At 41.2% G+C, this 23,567-nt stretch overlaps 1 protein-coding gene across 7 annotated transcripts in view; it reads right to left on the bottom strand.

Annotated features, from left to right (window-relative positions):
- RALGPS1 (Ral GEF with PH domain and SH3 binding motif 1) overlaps positions 1-23,567 on the bottom strand; it is a 350,348-nt gene that overhangs the window by 264,656 nt on the left and 62,125 nt on the right. For 6 of the 7 annotated variants that reach the window (XM_075835061.1, XM_075835060.1, XM_075835059.1 and 3 more), the window contains 4 exons: positions 22,929-23,016; positions 18,216-18,342; positions 10,925-11,032; positions 9,833-9,883 (listed from right to left, as the gene is read on the bottom strand). In XM_075835061.1, the coding sequence (XP_075691176.1) occupies positions 9,833-9,883; positions 10,925-11,032; positions 18,216-18,272 (216 nt within the window). In that variant the 5' untranslated portion in view covers positions 18,273-18,342; positions 22,929-23,016. Of the gene's footprint in view, positions 1-9,832; positions 9,884-10,924; positions 11,033-18,215; positions 18,343-22,928; positions 23,017-23,567 lie in introns of those variants that run through there. The other variant, XM_075835066.1, reaches the window with a different exon arrangement.

The raw sequence follows: 23,567 nt of genomic DNA, 5'->3' as shown, positions 1-23,567 counted from the left end.
GGGGTGGATGACAAAGTGACATCAAGTGAACAATAATCAAGAAGAAAAAGGCAGGAGTCGTCAAAATGTCAGCAAGTCATGAATGAAGAAAAGATGTCAGCTCTCCAGTCACGTCTGTTTTACTAAATACTTGCATTCCCCATAATATAATAAAAAATACTGAAGCATCTCATCTATGCGGTGTAGTCCCTCTGTTATCCCTCCTGGAAATGTTTGATTAAATTGACAACTGGGTGTCATCATTCCCCTTCTCAATAGGGTGTTCTCTTACACGAAAGCACTGATTAGACAGTGTCCGACTATGTAGGGACACAACCTAATGGCAAGGAGAGAGGTAATGCCCAGTTGGCAAGTTATTCATATATGAAGAATAACATAGTAATGGCACAACAGAGTTGTTAGAAAAGATGCTTATTTCATGGGGAATACAGGTATTTACTAAAAATACATTTCAGGAGAGCTGACACGTCCTTTCTAAATTTGTCACATTCTGCTTTATCATTAGTGGGCTCATCAAAAATATCGGATCATCGCAATGCCTGCCACGTGTTCTTTCCCCAATCTATGACAGCGTTCCCTAGGAGTATAGCCAGGCTCTAATATGCAAGATAGAGAACAATTTTAATGCTACCATTTTAGCTAATTATGTCTGCATATAATCAGATAAGAGCTGCTGAATAAGGCAATTTGTATGGGGTACTGAGGGAAGGGAAGGGACAACTGCTCTGAGCATTTTTCTATCTTAAAAAAAGCAATAACTGTACTATATTAATACTAGTATTATACATTACTGCACCACTACTAAAATACTGCCCCCTATGGTCAACGGTTTAAGGTGGATCTGTCCGCTTAATACGCTCCCCGATGAAAGGGCATCTTTTTACAGCTACAGGTGCCGACTTCTTGTATCCTAAGCGGCACAAAAAAATAATGTTGTGGCGTTTAAATAATAGGATGGTTGAAAGAATAAAGCAGATTTCTAGCTATAAAAGCCTGCTGTATTCATGAAGTGAGCTCTCCCCCTGCGGTGACTGGGTAGTGCTCCCCTCATGAATACAGCGGACTCATAACTACAAGTCTGCTGTATTCCTCCACAGATCCTATAAACCAAATGCCACTAAATTTTTTTGCCTACTAGTAGTACAGAACCGCTGACACAACCGCTTTAATCCTTCATAGTTTAACAAGTAAAGAAAGCGAAATCTCCAAAAAAACACCAGGTCTCATTTATCAAAACAGTGGAGCAGAAAAACTGTCCGCATTGCCCTTTGCAACCAATCAGAGCCCAGCTTCCATTTCTTAACTTGCTCTAGAAAAATTAAGTCCGCACTGTGATTGGCTGCTATTGACAACAAGACCAGATTTTCTTATAGACCGTATTCATTAACAATACCCTGTATAGTATTTAGGACAAAAGACTTTTCTTCATCACATATTATTTACTACTACAGTTCAATATGTCTGCCTCGTGTAAAGACTACATCGCCACCCTATAAGCAGGTCACAAGGGGTACTGCAAGTAAAAATAAATGATGGTTATAACTGTAATAACTTCCTAATAAAAACAAAATAACACTGATCTAATGATTTTATTGAGATTAAACACCACAGACTTTATATAAAGATTCCCTTATAAATAGGCACTTTGTTTATATTCGGTTTTTCTACTGAATATGTCAATTTTTACAGTGCCAAACAAGAGGTGTTTTTATTATGTTTTTCTAAGCCCTACTTATAATGTCACCTTTGTGCCCATTGCAGACGGGAACCGAGACTGAGCGCTGTTCTGATTTTATACAAGTACTAACATACGCTTGAGCGATTTCTTATTAAAACCATTTGGATACAAGCTTTAATAAAGTGCTTCTCATAAACCTGTCAGGAGGAGATTGCTTTCATATACCTACAAATCCTCTGCTGGGACAATTCGCGCACAGGTTGTCAGCTAACAATTGTTACAGTTTTATGGAAAAGTACAATGGATATAAGACATTTATTAAGTGAGCACATTCTGTTGTCACGTGTCTATATCCCTATTTAAATTACAGTCTATGTTATTATCATCTATGTGCACTGTGAGGCACTACAATCCCCCTAAAGAGGCGTACAACCATAGGCTGTCATATGTATTTTATCTAACAGCATATCATGAGATTATGGCTGGTCAATGATATCAAGTTATACGAGGGCTTTAAGGGTATGATCAGGTGTCGCAGGTTCATCACAACAATTTACAGTACAACCCATGTGTATGAAAAGAGTTAAATCTGCGACAAAATCCACAGGGTAAAGAGTCTGCTACGTCTGGACGTAGCCTAAAGCCCCTATTACACCAGCCGATAATCGGCCGTTGCAGCGAGCGCCGATCAACAAGACATCGTTGATCGGCGCTCGTTTGCTCCTGTCACACGGAGCTATGATGGGGACGAGCGATCGGAGATGTGCTGCCGACAATGATAATCTTTTAGTTTTTTAAAACGATACGATCAGCAGATGATCAAGCGCTCGTCTGCCCGATAATCGCCCATTGTAAAGCCCCCTTAAGTCTCTGTACACACGTTCCTCATGGCTTCCGTTCATAATGATAGCTACAAAACTCTGCCGGATACCGCTGGGAGGAATATCGCTTTATAAAGAGCTATTCCTCCTGTCAATTTGGAGATAACAGAGCATCCAACGCAAATGTGGACAGAGAATAATAGTGTTCAATTGAGTCGATAAGCAAATCTAAAAGGAGCCTATCCCCTGCAGGTTTGGGCATCTTTTTCAGACTCCATTAACATTGAAATTGTGGGCAGCTCCAATATACTGTGACAGTGAGTAGTCCGCTACTTCTCCACGACAATTCCTTGTTTCAGCTTCTAAAATATGTCTAATGTTTATTATGGGAACCATAGAATTTGAGGGGGCTCTATTGTAGTTCTGTATGCCTCTGATTCAATGCAAAGGCACACAGAGGGTTTTTTTCCGTCGGATTTGTGATATGTTCCTTTAAGTGATGTATCATGGAGCTGTTCTCTCCATAAAGAATTGGTTTTAGGAGAGAATAACTTCACAATAAGTCACCGCATGACGCACCATATGGTGGTAAACAGGGTGGCAACATTGCCACGTGCATGAGCCCTAAGGATGAGGACACATAAGCGGACCCAGGCTGATAAAAGTATGTTCTTCCTCACAGAACTTTGGGGTTTTGGAATTGACAGCCTCAATGTAAACAGTTCTGGGTTTAGGGCAATGGTTGTTACTATTATAACCCCCATTGTTGTTATCTGCCTAATGGTTAAGATAATGCCCTATGAATCATATTTCCGTGTAGATAGACGTCTACTGTCCTTCACAATACTGTACATTCATAAGAGTAGGACCCAATTGTGTGCCATGGTGAAAAAACATGGTGGGAGTAGTCCATCTCTCAAGTGTTCCTTAAAGATTATGCAGGAAAAGATATACAAGAGTACGTGTCTCACAGAGGCAACGAATGCGGCTGCTATGGGCTCATGCAATATTGACCCTGTGTGTGAGCCTGCGCAAGGCTTTAAAGGGTAACTAAACGTTCAACAAACTTCTGACATGTTATATTGACATATCAGAAGTTTTGATTGGTGGGGGTCCGAGCACTGAGACCCCCACCAATCACTAAAACGAAGCAGCAGAAGTGCTCGTGTGAGCCGCTTACTTTCTGTTCGGCTCAATGTAGCGGTGTACTGACTCAATAGAAAGTCTATGAGCCCGTACACCGGTACATCAGCTATCCGGAAAAAGCCGAAAAGAAACAAAGCGGCTCCGCGTTTACACGAGCACTTTATTTTAGCCCTTATACCAATTGCTCAGCTGTCCGAGAAAAGCTGATGAGAAACTAAGCGGCTCAGCGCTCACTCGAGCGCTTCTGCCGCTTCATTTTAGCGATCTGTGGGGTCTCAGTGCTCAGACCCCCACCGATCAAAACTTCTGATATGTCACTATGACATGTCAGAAGTTTGTTGAACGTTTAGTTACCCTTTAATTTTCCCATAAACATTATGCTACTAACATAGGAGAGCGTGACCAGCTCAAGTTCATGTTCCTTCTCTACTACAAAGTTTGGGTCAAGCTCCAGGCCCTCCAGTGCTGCAATAGGGATTATGGTGGCGGGTGAATGGGAGGGGGGCACTATTTTGATATATCCCCCTCCTCTCCAGGTTTGCCTCAGTTTACATGGCATTGAGTCCATGCACATACATTAGTTTATAATACAGCTTCAGGTACTTCTAGCTCAATAACTAGAGACTTTCAGCCTAAATTACAGCTTTCCATTAGTTTCATCATTCCCTAGTTGATACATTACTTTTTTGTTTTCTTATGGAACTCATTATTCTTTAGCAGACCTTTAGTCGTATTTCTTAACATTTGACATTCTTTTTGAAGAAGGAAAACTTTTCCATCCTAGAAAAATATGAGGGCATGTCAGCGCTCACTACATCTCAGATGTCCCTGTATTATAAGAGTGACATATACCACAAAGCAAGACCTAATGGAATACACAGTGACGGAGGCGATAACAGCTGCATATGTTCATGCAGAGCAGTTTTCAATCAGTAACAGGATTCTGCAGAGCCGCAGGCAATCACACCGGAGCAGAAAGCCTGGACGGGGTTAAAAGGGCTGATGATAAAATTAGTCACTTGCTATAATCATCACTTTCTTAGGCAGCCACAGGACGATGTTAGCCAACATCCAAATCTTTGCTCTTATGTCTGCTTGATTTCCTTCTGCCCCCTGTTCCTGACCACTGACAGCCTTAACACGCCACTGATCAAACACCCGCTGTATGCCAGCATCAGCCTGTTACACCACACATTACACTGGGATTACTAAGACATCAATGGGTTCCGTGAATATCTGCATCTTACATTAGGAATTTCTGAATTTTCCCCTAAAAATCTCTTTAAATTAAATTAGGAACAAGACATAATCGTGCAGTAGTTGTTTCCAACTCCATCCTATAATGCATCATTCATACTTGAACTGCACATAAAGAAAGTGAACAGACTTGTTTAAATGGATTCCCACAGGCCTGAAACGGAAAAAAATAGAACAGCAGTAAATATAATAACTTGTCGTCTTCTATAAAGATGTTCAAAATTCTGTTCTGCTTTCTTTTTTTCTTCTGTTATAGCTGCCATTACAGTACCAGGGACGGTCACCCAGCTTTCCTAGAGTCATAAATGACAATTCTGCATAACTACGCAGCAGTTTGTGAGCGAGGGATACGCCAAAGCTATAACACAATTTAGAGTTCAGGAAAACTGGATGACATCCTCTGTGGAAGTTGTAATGGTGGCCATATTGGTTGTTACCCAGCTCTTCCAGAAACATATGTAAAGTTAAGTGATAAGTAACTTAGACAATGGCGTAACTAGCACTGTAGCAGCCATAGCGGCTGCTATGGGGCCCGCGACGCCAGCCAGCACGCCCCCCCCCATGCCCGGAGGCGCCGCTACGGCTGCTACAGTGGTAGCAACGCCACATTAAATAGTGTCTGTATCTTTCGGACGCAGATGCTATTGAACACTGTCAGGGCAGAGAGGTAACTCCCTGCTCTGCTATAGACTATTGTAACAGTGGCGTAGCTCTAGGGGTCGCAACGGTCGCAATTGCGACCAGGCCCCTAAGCCTGGGGGGTCCACAGGGCCCCCGTAGCCACACAGGGCTGACCGAGCTTGTCCCGCTTCCTGAATGCTGGAGGAAGGAGATGACGGCTCCTTGCTCCAGCATTCACTCTGCCGTGAGTGGCTCTGGGCAGGCAGGTACGATGTAGTGATGTCATCGTCTGTCTGCTCCGAGTTACTCACAGCACAGACCGGAGAAGGATCCGCCACCCGTCGTTGGAACGGGGATAGGTAAGTAATTATGTTATTATTTTTGTATTAGGCACTATGGGGCATTATACTGGGTAGGGAAGGGGGGCTGATATGGTGGCAGCTATAGGAGAATTTTACTATATGAGGGGCATTATACTGTGAGGGCAGCTATGGGGGGCATTATATTGTGGGGGCAGCTATGGGGGGCATTATATTGTGGGGGGCAGCTATGGGTAGCATTATACTGTGGGGCAGCTATGGGGGTATTATGCTGCATGGGGCAGCTATGCGGAATTATGCTGTATGGGGGAATCTGTGTGGGCATTTTACTGTATGGGGCATCTGTGTGGGCATTATACTGTATGGGGGCATTATACTGTATGGTGGCAGCTATGGGGGCATTATACTGTGTGGGGGGCACTATGGGAGCATGACACTGTGTGGGCTGAACCGGGTGTGTATGGGCGGGATTAGAAGCGTGGCTTAAAAGAAGAAAGTTGCCATTGCTATCCACATCGATTGTCCCTCTTTGTGATACTTGAAAGTATAGCACTGTCTACAGGGAGGGCTGTATAGAACTGTATGGGGAGGCTGTATAGCCCTGCCTACAGGGGATGCTGTGTAGCACTGTCTACAGGGGGGGCTGTATGGCACTATTTACAGAGGGCACTATCTACAAGGACAGGCTGTGTGTGGCACCCAGGGGAGGAGGCCCCAGTCAAAAGTTTGCTATGGGGCCCAGTGTTTCCTAGTTACGCCCCTGAACTTAGCTTACATGATCTCACAGGAGATACCACCCAGCTTAGCCAGAGTCCTGAATAGGACTTTTTAACAACTTTAAATAGGCAAAAAGTTTAAAACTTTGATTATTTGACCTCTCAGTCGGACTGCAGCTACAAACTGTTGTTAATACCTACTACTCTGCCAGCAGCATTGGCTGAGCGATAGGAAAGCCATTGCAACTTAAACCGTAAGAAGTAACTCCACAGCTTTGGAGACAGAGTAAAGCATAATGTGAATGGCTCAAGGAGCTATAGGGCTAGCCAGCACATTCCAATGCAGCTGAATCATGTGCCCCCTGCTGGTTGAAAAAATACAAATTAAATGCTTTATATATATTTTTAGATGTGAAATTTGCAACCAATTACAGTGCAGCTTTCATTTTTTTTTTTCCGTTTAAACTACTCTGGAAACATGAAACTGCACTGTGATTGGTTGCAATGGGTAACAAGGCCGGGTATTCTGTTAGACAGTTTTGATAAATGAGGCTTTTATATGCATTGGTTGCCCACAGTAAGGGTGGACGTGCATGCACCCATAATATTTTATATCCTCTGCGCTTCCTCTCTGTATCCGCCTGTCATGGGCAGGTGAATTGCGATTCTCTCTATCCTGCGCATCCAAAGCCCATAGAACCGTATAGGGAGGCTCCTGGCAAGCTCAGAATCAACGCTGCTCTGACTGCCTGCTATTCTGTCAGCGTTATCAGCAGTACGGCTCCTAATTCGTATTCGAAACCACTACATTTAATGTTTTTTTCCACCGTTTTGTCGCACTATTTCACCTAGGTAAGGTGGTAAAAACGCAGCAGGGTAAAAACAAAATGCATCAAAACAGTAAAAAACAAGTTACATGGACATATAAGCTAACATTAGAATGGCGTGAGGGGATCATGCAGTGGTGATTGATGTGGGGGGCCGGCTATAGGTGTCCAAACCTGGAAGTTCAGCTGAACGTAGAGGGGGCAAGCGTGTGTCATCTTTTTTTGTGCTATAAAATCCATTATGTAACGGGATCAGAAAAAGACCGGAGATGAGACAACCCTTTGAAGAGACTCATTAAACTGGCCAGTTATTCACCATACACTGTACTTTTTACTAGCAAGAACAAAAGACGAAGGGCCTCATGCGTATTACAGATCCAAATTCTATGCATCCGTAATACGGCACCCAACGAAATCTATTTGCCTATACTGCACCTCTAATGTCTCCAATTTTATGCAGAGGTTTTTTTCTTACAGACTCATTTGGAAATTTGTGCACCATCACGTTATTTTACAGAAGCATTGCTTATAGGGGAGAATATAGTGCTGGACAGAGGCAACAAGGCACTTGGAGAACATCTGTAATACAGAACAGTAGGGACTCTATGGGCCGCCGTGCAGGCTCTGTGAACAAGGCATTGCAGAGCACATGAAGCATGACTGATATCAAATATTGTCCTCTGACTGAAGGTTATATATTAGGCTAAAACCTTGAAAATTGTAGATTAATTTTAATTTCCCTGTAATGGCAGGGGGTAGGGAGACGGACAAGTGAGCCCTAATCTACCCGCCACTCTGTCCCTGCCTACTTGCAACGACCCGCCCTAGGCGACGGGGTACAACTGGGCGGCGGTCCCTGCGCTCAGTAAGTGCACGACAAACATACAAAGGAACACAAGCAAGGAAAAGGGGCCGTTGCCCACGGCAACACCGTGAGCAACCAGAGTGGTGAACGAGCCGAGTCAAGCCAGGAGTGTGCGAGGTACAAAACGAAAAGCAGAAGAGTAGTCGGTAAGCCAGGGTCTGTATGGAGCAGGATCAAAAATAGCAGGAGCTGTAGCTGGGCCAGGAAACCACAAGGAAAGAATCACAAGCACCGAGGGTCAGGAAGTGCAGGCTTAAATAGACCGAGGGCGGGAGCTAGCTGAGTCTGGCCAGGTTACGATAGGCTCTCCCACTCCTAAGCCTGCCAGCCTGAATGGTGGAAGCTGGAGTCAGTCTCAGGGATGTATTCTCAGGTGCTGACTGATTAGTTCTGGGAGTTAACCCCGAAGCTGTGCCTGGCGGATCCTTTACATTCCCTCTATCGTCACACTTTGCAATGCCCATTATAATTGGGTATAGGGGAATCATTTTTAAAGAAAAGATAAATAACATACAGTAATCTTTAACGTTCACCATCAGGGCTGAAAAAAAACAAAAGCTTGTGTCCACTAATTTGCGGGCTTCTATTTCACGTAATGTTTGATACAGTTTTAATCAGAGCGGCTTTTGTTCCAGTCAATTTAACTGTAAATGAAGCAGATTTAATGGTGGGTTTACTCCTTGCTCTAAAGCTCCATGTTTAATAAAATTCAAGGAAACAGATACCCTGCAGCCGATCATGTAATGCGCTGGTCCCTCCATGACATCAGATAGTTTGGCACAGTTTAGTCACAGGGGCCCTCCCTAATCTGTTTATGCACATCAGGGTAACATCACTTTATTAATCTCTGCAGCCTATGGAGTAAAATACTGGCATTTTCGAGTTCACTTGCAAAGGTACATTAACCTATAAAAACCTATGTAAAGAAACAGTGGTGATGTCTACAAATACCAACCTGTATTTGTTGGTTCTAGTACAGTTTATCAGAATATTGAATAAAATATATATCTTTTTTATGCTCACATGCCTTTGTCAAGAGCATTGTGTCACTCGTAATGATTAACTGCGTAAAGGCGATGTAAACACAAGTAGGAGGTCAGGCAAGACAAGAAACGGCAGATTGTCCTTTAAATTCCGGAAACAACAATCTGATACTGCTATTACAACCGCATCAATGCGACTAGATGTTTGAGGTTTAAAATCGCCGAAAATTGTGTCACACACTTAATCTCACAGTACTAAAGAAGATTTCATAGACCAAACCTGTGTCTTTTAGCATTGTAGACATTCTGACATGGCGTTGTGTAGTCTTGACAAATGTCATGAAGAACACTACTAACAGACTATAAAAGCCTTTAGTGGCTACTTGATCTGTAAAATGTCCTGGGGTCCTGCAGTTTATACACAGATATTGTTATTGTTGGGACAACATGGATGCACCGCTACGGACACATACATGTGGACATAAATCGACAAATACATGCTCTACTTTAAATAAATCGGTTAATGTTGTGCTAATTTTATTCTTACACAATCACTTCATCTAACCATGGAGCTGGAAAAATGGAGAGCAGAACTTACCTCTGGCAGAATTTCTTTAAATACTGGAGAATCCAGCAAGGTGATCTGGCTCTAGAATACAACAAAAAGGCCAAGTGAATAACAGAACAGCAATAATGATAGACCATAGCTGCTTCATAACAACCACTTACTTGTAGAACAAACCATTTTGTAGTTGGTCAAAATCGTTATTTTAGACTACCAAACAGATTTGTAGCTCACTCTGTCAATTAGCAACATTTATAGAGCCAAATATACTTAACTCATCTATAGAGGCAGCTGTGTGGGAGAGAATGTATAAAGCAAAACACACTCTGCCCATACCGCTCTGCTACCAAGGATCTTCACTCCGGTACTGAATTTATTAATAAAATCAATTGGCAAGCTATTTAACACTCAATATGCAATACAACATACACACAATGTTAAAACCAAAGAACCACTTTAAAAGGGGATGTCTGCTTTTTACTACCAATTTTGTTAGAAAGGTCCACCAATGATAAGATTATCATGGGCTGTCCCATCAATCAGTGGTAATCTGCAGAGCAACTTGTCAGCTGGTGCTCAGTTCTCCTGCAGCAGGACCACCACAGGCGAAATGAAGCATTGCAAGGGGCTCACTGATATCAGCCATCCATGCTATGCATGGACGTGCTGGCTGAGAGAGACTCCTTATAGTCATTCTCTGATATGGCTAATTGATGGAGGTCCCAAAAAAAAAACAGCCCCCTCTATTAAAACCCTTTTCAGAAACGAGCGACCTCGTGTTCATCTGCAGGGGAAATGTAGTATTATACCGTGGCTATTCAAATGGCTTGAGCCCGTCAGAACGAGAGACCTTCTTAAACAGTGGCTCTCTGTTCTAGGTTATAGGGGGTCCCAAATGTTGAAGCCCCCTCTATGACATCTATCTATATTTACTAATAGGGCATATAGACAGTGGTTGTCTTCTTGAGACAAGCCCTTTAACTCAAAATGCACATGCATTTGAACGTGAGTTTTCTAAACCAACCAATCCCTTTAATCAATGACATATAACCAGTATAACAACATGCAGCTCATCATTTCTACTGGAGATCCTTAGACAGAACAGAGAAATCGTGATATACTTACTGCAAACTCCTCAGGAGTCACTTTCAAGACATCGAACACCACAGCATCATAGCTCTTATTGGCATATTCGGAACTATGGCCATCTAAAGAGTCTGAGCTGCTACTCCCCTAAAAACAAGAAAGTTACATTGTAAATAAGCTACTAATTGGGTAGAGAGTGTTACAAAATCAACCAAAAACACTCCAAAAGCCATCAATTATACTACGTATACACTATTTCAACACTAGTTATATAGAGATTATAGTATTAATATAGAAGTAGTTATACCGGTTTTATACCTATAAAGGGTTAATTCCACAATCCAGGATATAATGCATACGTTCTTTTTTGTAAATGTACCTATTTTTTTCCACGTTGCAAAACCATAATTATATGTTCTTCTTCCATATTTTATTCCATTTGTTAAATTGTCAAATTTTTTCCCCATTACCTACAGTTGGAAGGAATTATGTTTGTAGTTCAACTTTCGGAACAGGCTTAAAAGACTATTAGGGGGTTCTCCGAGACTATATAATTAAAGTCACAAATATAGTTATGTCACAATGCAGAGAGCAGATCTCCAGGGCAGAAGCTAGAAGTATTGTTTTACTTGCTTATAAAAATACAGAGAATACATAACCGCAGAGACAGACCATGCGGCTGCTATGGGGCAACTGGAGAGGGTGCCCAGACCAGGTTAGCGGCATCCCCTAATGTAAGAACCCATGCAGATATCCCTCTCTTCACGGGTCCTAAAATCATGTAGGGAAAGAAATCGGGGATCAAGTAGAAGAGATGGGGGAAAACTAGAACAAAGTTCTCCTCTCCCAGGCGGTTAGGGGTGTGGTGGAGTTACCCTGCACCGAAAAGGAGCCCCATTTATTTATTTATTTTGCTATAGGGCCCCCTCACCGAAATGTACACTCCTAAGGGTAAGTTCACACCGGGTTTTTTGACACGTTTTATGACGCGGAAACCGCGTCTGAAAACGCGCCAAAAAAAGTCTGAAAATGCCTCCTGTTGATTCCAATGGGAGGCGGAGGCGTTTTTTTCCCGCGAGCGGAAAAACCGTCTCGCGGGAAAAAGAAGCGGCATGCCCTATCTTCGGGCCTTTACGTCTCTGAACTCCCATTGACATCAATGGGAAGCAGAGAAAGCAGCGTTTTTTCCCCACGAAAATCTGAGTGCAGGCAGAGCAAAATCTGCCTCAAAATTCCAAACGGAATTTTGAGACACATTTTCTGCCTGTAAAAAACTGTGTGTGAACCCAGCCAAGAGTATCAACAGAAAATAAATGAGATGTGCAGATGAGGCTAGTTGTTCATTAGTGAACAATTCAAGTCAGACATTTCTTATCTGTTCATATCTTCAGCCGTCTTGCACACAACCGAGTGCCACTCGGACTGTTTCTCACGGCATCCGATAGTTTTCACTGACCCATTCACTTTAGTGGGTGAACTGGGTCCGTGAAAACGGACCAGACTCTCTGATACATGAAAAGATAGGACATGTCCTATCTTTCCGTGGATCACGGATGAGACTCGTGTGTATTAGGGCTTAATAATAAACAACTAGTTCTACAGTGATACATCGACTGTCATACAGCAGTTTAACAGGGAGGAATTGCCATTCAAGTGTTTTGCAAAGCTGTACGTCATCCCCTATAGTAGTTAGAATAGCGGCCATGTTGGCTGTCACTCAGTTTTCCCAGATACAGATATAACTATGAAATATAACTAAGAAGAATGACTCAAGGACTGAGGGGATTTTATGAATTTAAGATGAAATGCTCGGGGTAAGATGATTAACCAAATTGCTTGGAGGATCGTGCATGACAAGGTTTGTGGGGTTCATAGCAGTTGTAGTCAAGGTGATAGGACATTCATATACAGGACGTGTTTTTTTTTTTTTTTTACGTGGAAGTCTTACTCATCCCTCACCACATCTGACCCAAGAGTTTGAACAAGCGTATTTTATTTCTTTTAAATTAGTTTTCCCTCAGGCTTTTCTAGGCCGGGAACGTCTGCTTCATAAACCATCAAATTTACTGGAATTTATATTAGGACACTTGGTAAACCCCACTGCTGGTCAACAACGTTAAACTGTTATAGGTCGAATGTGGCCAGGAATGTAAATCGAAGCCTTTACACAGTCATGCAACATTAATTTGTAGACTGACTGGCTTGAAAAATGAAGTCTCTGTACACAACATCCAGAGACAGAAAGGTGATTAAATATACAGTCTGAAGAAATTACCCAAATGATATGTACCAAGAGGAGATGATTGAAACTTAGCAAAGCATATATAGATCTATAAGCTTGTATCATAGGCTCTCTCCAGTGAATATGCCAGCCATTGCCAAACATTGTACAGTGAAGTAATGCATTGTAAATGGCCCCGGCTTGTGGCTACTGGCAAATTATACATCTCTGCGAACAGATTTACACAACTTGTTACGCGTCAATAGCACATTCATCTTTCAGACGTTTTGCCCTTTATTGAAAGAGAGGCATATTCAGAGTCAATAGTGAAAGTTCTGTATCCAAGGGGGAAAAAAAAGCTTTTGCAAGACATCTTTAAGTAACGTTACAAAATAATCTCATCCATTAGATCCTCCTTGTTATGTTTCTTAGGTAACATGAAGACATCACACACAGCAAACAGATACAACATTTCATAACAAAGAATTTTACAAGAATCACAAGCGCAGTTCATGGTGAAATTTACAGCTCAGCATTTTTTTGCTAAAGTAAAACCAAAAACAGTAACAAAAAATTGTCATGAAGTGAGATACATTTTTTTCCTAAATCCAATTTAACTTGTTGCGGTAAAGAATCACAGGGTTTTTGGGGCATGGTGTAATTATTGAAGCATGTCATATCAGTTGTGGTTTTGTGGCATTACAGGGGATGTCTCATGAGGACAACCCATTTCGCTGTGGCCTTTTAGAACATATTAACATCATAGGTGGGGTCCCCAGCTTACTACCCCCTCTATAAGCCAGAAATAATAGATCTCACTCTGGAGGACCTGAGCCCGTCCATGTATTATAATAATGAAGGTTTATTTGTATTTATTCATTTATTTACCCAGAGGCGGCTGTCCCCAGCGATGCCAGCTGATTGCCACGAGGTTAGGGAAGCCGGAGCTGCAGTGGTTCTATCTTCATTAGATGATCCTATTAACTGGTTCAGGACCAGGCAACGTTTAGCCATTTATATCATGTGCTAAACAGCTATAACTCTTATTTTTTGGGCTAGCAGTGTGACTTTTGTGATTTTTTTCCCCCAGTAATCTTTTCAGGCTTATACACACAAGGTTTTTTTTACTTTTACATTTTTTTTCTGGTGATAGCATAAGGTTACCCTGAAATAGACTTTTTATTTGTGATAGTTATGGTCTACCGTAAATGTTGATATATTATTTTTATTTTTTTTATTATTATCGCCTGTCCCTCAAAGATCGGCCTTTGACGGACTTTATTATTTCATTTTATATTTTACCACTGTAACTCGGGCTGCACAGCAGGGAAATCAGCCCTGTTATACTGACTAGTGTCACTGTCAGGGCTGTGCAGGGTCTAGTTAGACCCAGCAGCAGCCTCCTACTACCGGCATCTCGGTGATCATTTGACCAGTCACATGACCACTGGGACAAATAGAGGCAGAGGCCTCTATTCTGTACACGGCGCTCATTGAGCACTGTGTGCGGTAAAACCTGCTTCTATCTTTTCTCCAGGGTCCCTTGCACTCTTTCACTGTCGGGCATCCAGCATTCAGCTGCCCAATCAGCAAGCTTAAAAGGGGTTTGCCCATCAGGGACATTCATGGAATATCCACAGGATATGCCATAAATGTCAGATATATGTGGGTCCCACCTCTGGGACCTGGAACCTATATCTAGAATGGGGCCCCCTAAACCCTGTTCTACCTTTCTCGGTTCCTGCTGCCTCCCGGGGAACTTCCGGATTACTTGGTCGGAAATTACGAAAACAGCGTAGCTCTTTAACTGCGTAAAAAATGATCGTTTTTCTAAATAAAAAACACTGCTGTCACCTACATTACAGCGCCGATCACATCATGTACAAGATAGGGCACTTATAATGTGGTGACAGAGCCTCTTTAATTATGAGAACCACTTTGAAAATACACAATTAATTCACCTCACAACATCTTGAAGAAATGGACTATGATTTGATAATTATTTGTGTATAATGCAGGGGTCAATATTTTACAGAGAAAAATGATCAACACTGAAACGGTCTAATTTTCTATGGCAAACATCTTGTAGTTAACCAGCAATCTGATCATTTGTGTTCGTGAACTCTTTTGTCTATCGATATTTCATCTTATCCAGGAGCTCCATGCCTGCAATGATACGAATTAATTACAAGTCTTTCTTTACTTTCTTGCTCTAGGGGTATTTCCGAGCAATCTGCACACAGAACATGTAGGTGACATTCTCCATTGAAGTCCTCAAAAAATTAACTAGCAAGCAAACCAGCTGAAAGGGATCAGATTCTCAGAAGAGGTTGATTTTTATTATTATCTAGGTTGCGAAATGTATTATATAGGCCTTGTTCAATATATATTAGTTTATAATACCCTTTCAAAATGTACTCATAATGTCCATAGTTTCTACCTCTACATAGTATATATTTGAGAATACTTAGGAGATCTTTAAAGATCGTATTGTAAAATAATATTTCCCCCATGAAGCCTCTTTGTTATGGTTTACGTACACAAAATATTTCTTTCCACAGACACCAATTGATTTTACTTAAATAAAAGACCTCTACTCCTGTAATAAAAGGCTGTTGGTAATAATTGAAGACTTGGGCTGTTATTTTTGGCCTGACCAGTAAACCCTTTTCAATACTCAAGTCTTTAATATTCATCAGTTTTCGGTATGTTGCTTGCGTCTCGCCAAATTGAGGAGGCAACAAGAAAGGAGTCCATGGAAAAATGATCAGGCTCTCCTGACCTGACCACAAACTTTGGCTCAGAATTGTAACCTCCATACAAATCCCTCATTACATTGTCAGAAATATCTTTAAGCAACCAAAAGTTTACAGCTTTTAAACTTTGCAAAATAAGTCGACGTCAATAAGTATAGCAGTAAAACGCATCATAATTAGGTAGAACTTATGAAGTAGCCCCAAAACAGATAAAAGGGAAATCCCAATAAACCATGAGAAAGACCAAGAAAACAAGAGGGCCCTTATAGATACTGAACAAGCAGGAATACAGGGAGATTTGAGCTTAGTAGCCAGCAATATTGTGGCTGCAGCAGTGAATGGCCTATAATACAGGCCGTAACTCAACATTTGCCAAATTGTCTAACCTTCTTCACATAAATTTCATAATTGTCATAACTCAATGTGAATGTAGTTTTTTGTTTTTTTTATAAACATCAATGGCATATCAACTAAATATGCCATTGATGTCTGATTTGGGGGAGTGCAACTGCTGGGTCCCCCACTAATGCCTACAATGCGGGAGTTGTGGTTCTCAGTAAAGCACAGCAGCCCCTTCAGTTTTTTCTGAAACAGCGCAGTATCCGGTACTGAATGGTTATTTTCATTGATTGGTTGATCGCCCCCTCCTTTCCCAATCAGACATTGATATCATATCGTATCCCAGGGAGATTGCTAAATATTCATCTCAACACTCACTATCAAGTTTTTGGATGGCGTTTTATTGAAAACGAATCAAGGACATAACGTGATTTGCCTTTGAAGTTGGACATCAACATGAAGGAAATCTTAACTAATGAGTCCCAAAAACTGCAGCTGTATGACATAGCTGGCACTGATTACTGGAATTTGTAGTTCTCCAGCAGGTGCGGCATCATAAGTAGACTAAAGTTATCCTAGAAAGCCAATGACAGTATTCTAAAGGACTGTGTACATAAAACAATAAAATCTCTGTCTCTTACAATTTCTATGTTATTATTATAACACTACACACAACACTGTGTAATTCTAGCAGAACACCAAGGTCTTTGTGTGACTTCTCGCATTGTATGGAGCAGGGTTTTATTAAAGTTAAAGGGATTGTCCCACAATTAAAGAACATTTATTGTACAGATCATAAAAAGCCATTTATAGGCTGATACAAAAATGATCCAGTGAAGAGATATTTACTTACATAGTATGGCGCCACCTGGTGTTATTGTAAAGCAATACGAAGATCCACCTAATGAGCTGAATGCTGGTGGACACTCTAATCTGGCAGTACAGCGTGCAGGAACCATGGCCAATACGCCAACCAATTAGCTTGGCACTGAGCCCATCTGGGATTTGGGTCTCTATATAGGCCCCCGACTTTTCAAGCTACTACCCCCCATTTTCATCTCTGCTGAAAATGTTTAGATCATCTATTGCAATTTTTTGAGGTAGTGGTTCACTTTTACCAACATGGATTAGATTGGGTGCAGATAGCAATTGTTACCGACATAGAATATGCAGAGGTGAAAACGTTGCTAACTCTTCGATTAACTGTGCGCAGCTTTTGCCACTTTTTACTTGATATGGTACAAAAGCAAAACAAAATGCCAAATGTAGCCAACAGATGCCTGGGGATTTTTAAATGACACATTTATGTAGGGTAGTAGCTATAGGGGTGCAGAGGCAGCAGTCGCAAATTACCCTTTGCCACTTAAAGTACAATATTATACATGGCACATGGTAGTTGGAGGGCCCAATTAACGATTTTGCTTTGGGGCCCAGGCGCTTTAGTTATGCCTCTGTTTTTATGCCATGTCATGAATGTCCTAAAATTGCGATAGGTGAGGATCCAACAGCCAAGACCATTTTACGGGGTCCTCATTCCTAGCTCTCCTAGAAGAGGTGGCTGTGTAATGCTTGGTGTATGAACATTAAAATTAATGGGAGTTATGGACACCCCAAACTGCATTCTCTCTATGATATCATGAATCCCATAACACACACACACCCAGCAAAAAACATACACACGTACCAAGCACGAGTAAAGCAAAGGTGGATGGAATAAGTGAGAACTACCATTGACTTTATATTTTCCCCAATAACAATGAGTTGAGGCAGCTGGGATGAATATTCCACGTGTCATGGGAAATAAAATCTTAAATGGGATGCGAGTAAACAGTCATAAATACTGCAAATATTAAAGCAATACTATTCACAGCACTTAAAAACATAAATACAGCTCGTAAATCATTTTAGTTTTGCACTCCGGCTGGCAGCATTTGAGACCTCAAAAGCCAAAGTAAGCTTGTATTAATGTTTTCACATGGCGGAACAACGTGCCTAAATAAACATGAGTCCATACCTCAGGAGTGGCGGAGGTGACCGTCACACTGGCCATAAGGCCATTTCTCTTATACATACTCCCTCACGGGATGCTGGGAGATTAGGTTAGCCTCAGCTGTTGATGGCTTGTGACAATCCGAGCTGACCTGTGGAGAAAACAAACTAAGCATTAGTCACTGAAATTCTCTGGTCTGGTTGACAAAGAGGCGACTATCCTGTATGCCCAGTCTGATTTCAGACCACCACAGAAGGGAATAACCCAGAAAGTTATTTTGCCTCCCATGGAGATCGTCAATCTGTGGCTCCTCAGTTTTCTTAAGTAATGCAAATAATTTTTATCCTCAGGATGAACAAGATATTCTTATCACAGATGAAAATGCCTGCTCAAAGAGCCCAAGTGCTTACAAACTGGAAGATTTGAGGCGAATCATATACAGAAAAGCAGCCATATATAGACATTCAACTAGTATTCTTTACATTAGAATTTTACCGCTTTACTTATAGAAGACAGACATAACTTAAACTATAAACATTCTTATGTAAATGGCAGAGAGTAACGCGTGACTGCAGGATAATACCTAGAGTTTGTTTGTAGTCTAACCATGGAGAGACATAGGTCTACATAGGAGCTGTAGACGCAAAACGGTTGAATTTGCATCTTTTTATATTTTAGTTTAGATGCTTTAGATAAGTAAAATAAGAAAATGTTTACAAAAGTGCATGCAGCACTAAAACAGTAGTTGCTTTACAGACTTAAAGGCTATGTAACACCTTTGAACTGCAATTATTTTTTTTAATAAATAGATTAGTCAGTGTGTTTAGTGCAACTTTATAAATACTTTTTAGTAAAAAAAAAATTAACTTTTTGAGATACAGCTGCTCTGGTAAGATAAGTTAGGCAATGTATTTCTAAGTTAATATTTATATATAAATTGTAAAATGGTGCTCAAAGATGGACATACCCTTTAAGCATGTGTGCACAGCTATAAAGGGGTTGTACAGGATTAGCTGCAGCTATCTTCCAAAAACAGTGCCACACCTAACTTGCAGCTGAGCCCAATTCACTTCAATGGAGATTAGTTGCAATACTAGACACAACCATTGGACTGGTGTGTAGTTGTTTCTGAAAGAAAGCAGTCATGTTTTTCTAATTCTGGAAAACCCCTATAAAATCTGCAAATCTACACCAATTAGCTCGGTTCCTTCTAAGGCCAGACTCACACGAGCGTGTTGGGTCTGTGATATACGGACCGTATGTCGGCAGTATTTCCTGGACTGAACACACTTCAGGGAGCCGGGCTCCTAGTGTCAGTTATCTATGATGCTAAGGAGTCCCTGACTCGCTGCAGGAAAACGGTCCCGTACTGAAAACATGATTACAGAACGGGACCGTTTTCCTGCAGCGAGGCAGGGACTCCTAGCATCACAGATAACTATGACGCTAGGAGCCCGGCTCCCTGAAGTGTTCGGTCCAGGAAATACTGCCGACATACGGTCCGTATATCACAGACCCAACACGTTCGTGTGAATCCTGCCTAATACTCAGAAGTTCCTATAACAATGCAAAAATAATGAAAGTGATAGAAACACCCAAAACACACTAACAACACTCAAATGCAGAAATCTGTTTACATGCAAATCAGATAATTAAAAATACACTTGAGTGAGTCAAACAATGAATCATCTTGTGATCGGTCCACAACATGATTATACTATGATCAGTCTGCCAGGCTGTCTGTCTTATATCAAAATAAAAGTCAAATAAACAAACAATCTTGTGCAATTCATTACTCAATTCTCTAAAACAAACCGATAACATGTTGCCCAATGGGACACAAAAATATTGCCGTCTTGTGCTCCAGCCAGATGACAATTGCAGCAATACATTATGTCCCAATCCTAACTTCAACATGGACGACTCTTTGTGGTGGTCTTGGAATCTGATGTCAAGTACATGAAAATTGGCTAAACAAGTTATCAGCTCCAGATATAAGTGATTATTTACTTACAATGTTGCAGAAAGGAAAGCAATTCCTCCAAGCTATCATTTATACATGCATAATTTTGTGGTAATGGTATTAACAGGCTTATAAGATACTACGGTGAGGATTTAAAGGGACGGTCTAATATATTTAAACTTCATTCATTAGATGTAAAGTCTGTGTTTATATCTGCGTCATGCATCCCTTTTTAACGGAAACCATGAGTCCGTCGTACAACAAATAAAAAAACAGTGCCCAATGAACCCCATTGATTTATAACAGGGTTTATCGGATTCCGTAGTGGTGTCCGTCATTTTGCTAGAAAGAATAGCGCAGCATGCAAATCTGACAGAATCTGCGGCGGAGACTTCAATGCAGATGTGTACACAGCCTTAGTCTGTGGAAAAGAAGTGTGTTCATTCTTTTTTTTAATCGTTGTAGATCTTTTTAGAAACTTCCCTGTTGGCAGCCATATTAGCCTTTCTTCATGTTTTGTCTGTGTATTTATACAATAGTCTTTATGGCAGCTGAAATGAACGGGAAATTGACAGAGAAATGCCATATTATTACAGTCTAAAAGGAAAAGATGGAGAACAGCCCAAGTGGGTGACAAGAAAGATGCATACAGAGCCTTTTTTGTGCATATAGTGTTACTATCCTGACTTATCTAGGCCTCCAGCACTAAAATTGAATGTCATCAACTCGTCATCCCTCTAATGATATTGAGATGACTCTGCTTATCATCTCTCTGTCTATACTGCAAACCTGATGTGAGATACAGAAAACAGGTATTATCAGCCTATTGTGACTGTTCCAATCTGACAATTGGAGATTTAATTTTTTATGTGGCTAACTTCTTCTAGAGTTCTGCATTAAAAAGAAACTTTGGCACGACTTAGCATCCAAATTGCACACACATTGTGTGAGTCATTTCATTACTATGGCTGCCACTAACCTATACCAGTCAAGTAGCTTAAAAATAGCAGTCACACATGTAAATTTGTTTCACCCAATCCCCAAAATAGAAAACAAAAACCTTCAAGATCACCATAATAAATGTAGTAAAAATAAATAAATAGATAATACATTTTACTTGTAACTATAGTGTAAAAAAGGTAAGCACAAGAGGTAACAAACATCGTCATCATTAATCAATAGCTACTAAGTGTGTTTGCTATATTTTACAAAACTATATTCACCATTAGCTCTCCACAATCTGGAGGATTTTGAACAAACTGAGTAAGGCCATATTCACATCTGCGTCACGGCTTCGTTTCGACGTTCCGTCGGAGCGGAGCCCTGACTGACACAAACTGAAACCAAAGGTTTCCGTTTCCATCACCATTCATTTCAATGGTGACGGATCCGGTGCCAATGGTTTCAGTTTGTCTCCGTTGTGCAAGGGTTCCATCGTTTTCAGGCTTTCAAGAAAAAAAATACAAATTTAGCATTAAATAAAAGTTTTAGCTTCTACAAAAGTGCCACCTAGTGATCAGGAAAGGAAATTATTCCTTAAATAGGTAGAATGAATAAATAAATATATATAAAATCGCTTTGCAAAATCTAGACCAAGTTAATCCATATAAACACACATACATACATACATACACACATACATGTATATACACTTGTAAGGGTAGAAAACCAAAATAAAAATACATGACTCTCTTTATTGCATCACATATTTTCCTGTACATTTTGATGCAACTCAAAATTAAGCCAAGTGCAATCAGTTTTAATCAGTTAGGTAAGTTTCACACAGGCGCCAACGCTAAACCTATGATACTGTTAGTCCGGGTCGTTAGATACACTTTCGGGCCTGGACTTGCACCCAGTAAAAGGGGTTTTCTCATCTTAGACATTTATGGCATTTCCTGTGTCTAATAGATACGGGTACCAGCTCCGGGACCCGCATCTATATCGTGAATTGGGGACTCCCGTTTCGCTTGATTTGGCGGCCGCTGGCTGCAGAATCCAGGCAGGGAATTGAGGAGAGAGGGTCACATGTGCGCGCCGATCTCTCCATTCTGTTCAATGCTCGGCTGTTTTCGTAACTTGTTTCGTAAACAGCTGAGCAGCGCTTGTTCGTCTGTTTCCAGACCTGCAATTGAACAGAATGGAGAAAGCTGCGCGACACTCTCTCCACTAGTCCCTGCAATGATTCTGTGGCCAGTGGCCGCTGCACCAAGCGAAACGGGGGTCGGGTGACTCTTGTTCTCAATATAGGTGTGGGTCCCATAGCTGGGACCCGTATCTATCAGACATCTATGACATATCCTGTGGATATGCCATAAATGTCTGACCTTAGGCTACAATCGCAACTAGCGGCATCTGCAAAAAAACATGCAGACATTACCAATCATTTGATACAGCGACAATTTGTGGTAAAACTGCATTGGTTTCGTCTGCACCTCGGCACACACTGTGCCGATTATCAACCGGTTAAGTCTCAAGGGCAGAGGCTGCTGCCAGAACAGAGCAAGAAACATGCATCTTTAAGTCAGGATCTTGCATTTGCAGGTGGGAAACTGTGGGGAAATTGGGTGACACATGCTGACTCAAGTGCATGTAACTCCAACAGGACTTCTCTATTTGTGGGCCGGATATACATGTGACAATACTGAATTGGAATTATAGGATTCCCCCAGTGTAGTTCACCTGCAGAGGTCAGATTTTCAGTTTTCTTACATTTTATGAATATCGGAAAAAGTATAATATCCTTGTTACACACATTTACGATCTGTTCTTACCCATATTGTTGTCCTTGCATTCAATTCCAAACTTGTTTCATAAAACGCAGGACATTAGGATCCAATGTGAATATCTACAGGACCGTTTCTGTAAGACAAAATACATAATTTCATTATCTCTCCCAGCCTTCCTGTAGCTTTTACTTGTTCAGTTGTTTGGTTTAGTAAACGGATTGTCAAACACCCTATTAGAAAATTCTTAGTTAATACAGGGGTTCCGCGGTCCGCAGCCTCATTTATTAGTCAGAGAAGCTACAAAGAGTGTATCTCTCTCTGGAGGACCTGACACATCCATGGTTTACCCAGACAGCCCATTGATTTAAATGAGAACCGTGTGATGCTTCATTTATCCTACAGTGGCCCTTGCCACTAATACTTGCTGTCATGCTCCCTCATAGATAACAACTGGCGGCCGATGCGGGTCTGCTGGGACAACAGTGATCAGTTTAGCATCAGAGGACCATTTTAACAAAAAAAGTTTTTTCAAACACTTAAAAAAACAAAACGAAAAAAATAAAGAAAATTATTACAAGCACTGCAGAGAACTTGAAGTATATGCTCATTTAAAGCGGTTTTCTCATCAGCGACATATATGACATATCCACAGGATATGTCATAAATGTCAGATAGATGCGACCG

This window comes from Rhinoderma darwinii, chromosome 8, assembly GCF_050947455.1.
Source record: "Rhinoderma darwinii isolate aRhiDar2 chromosome 8, aRhiDar2.hap1, whole genome shotgun sequence".
Classification (NCBI taxonomy): domain Eukaryota; kingdom Metazoa; phylum Chordata; class Amphibia; order Anura; family Rhinodermatidae; genus Rhinoderma; species Rhinoderma darwinii.
This window is presented reverse-complemented; position numbering and strand designations above follow the sequence as displayed.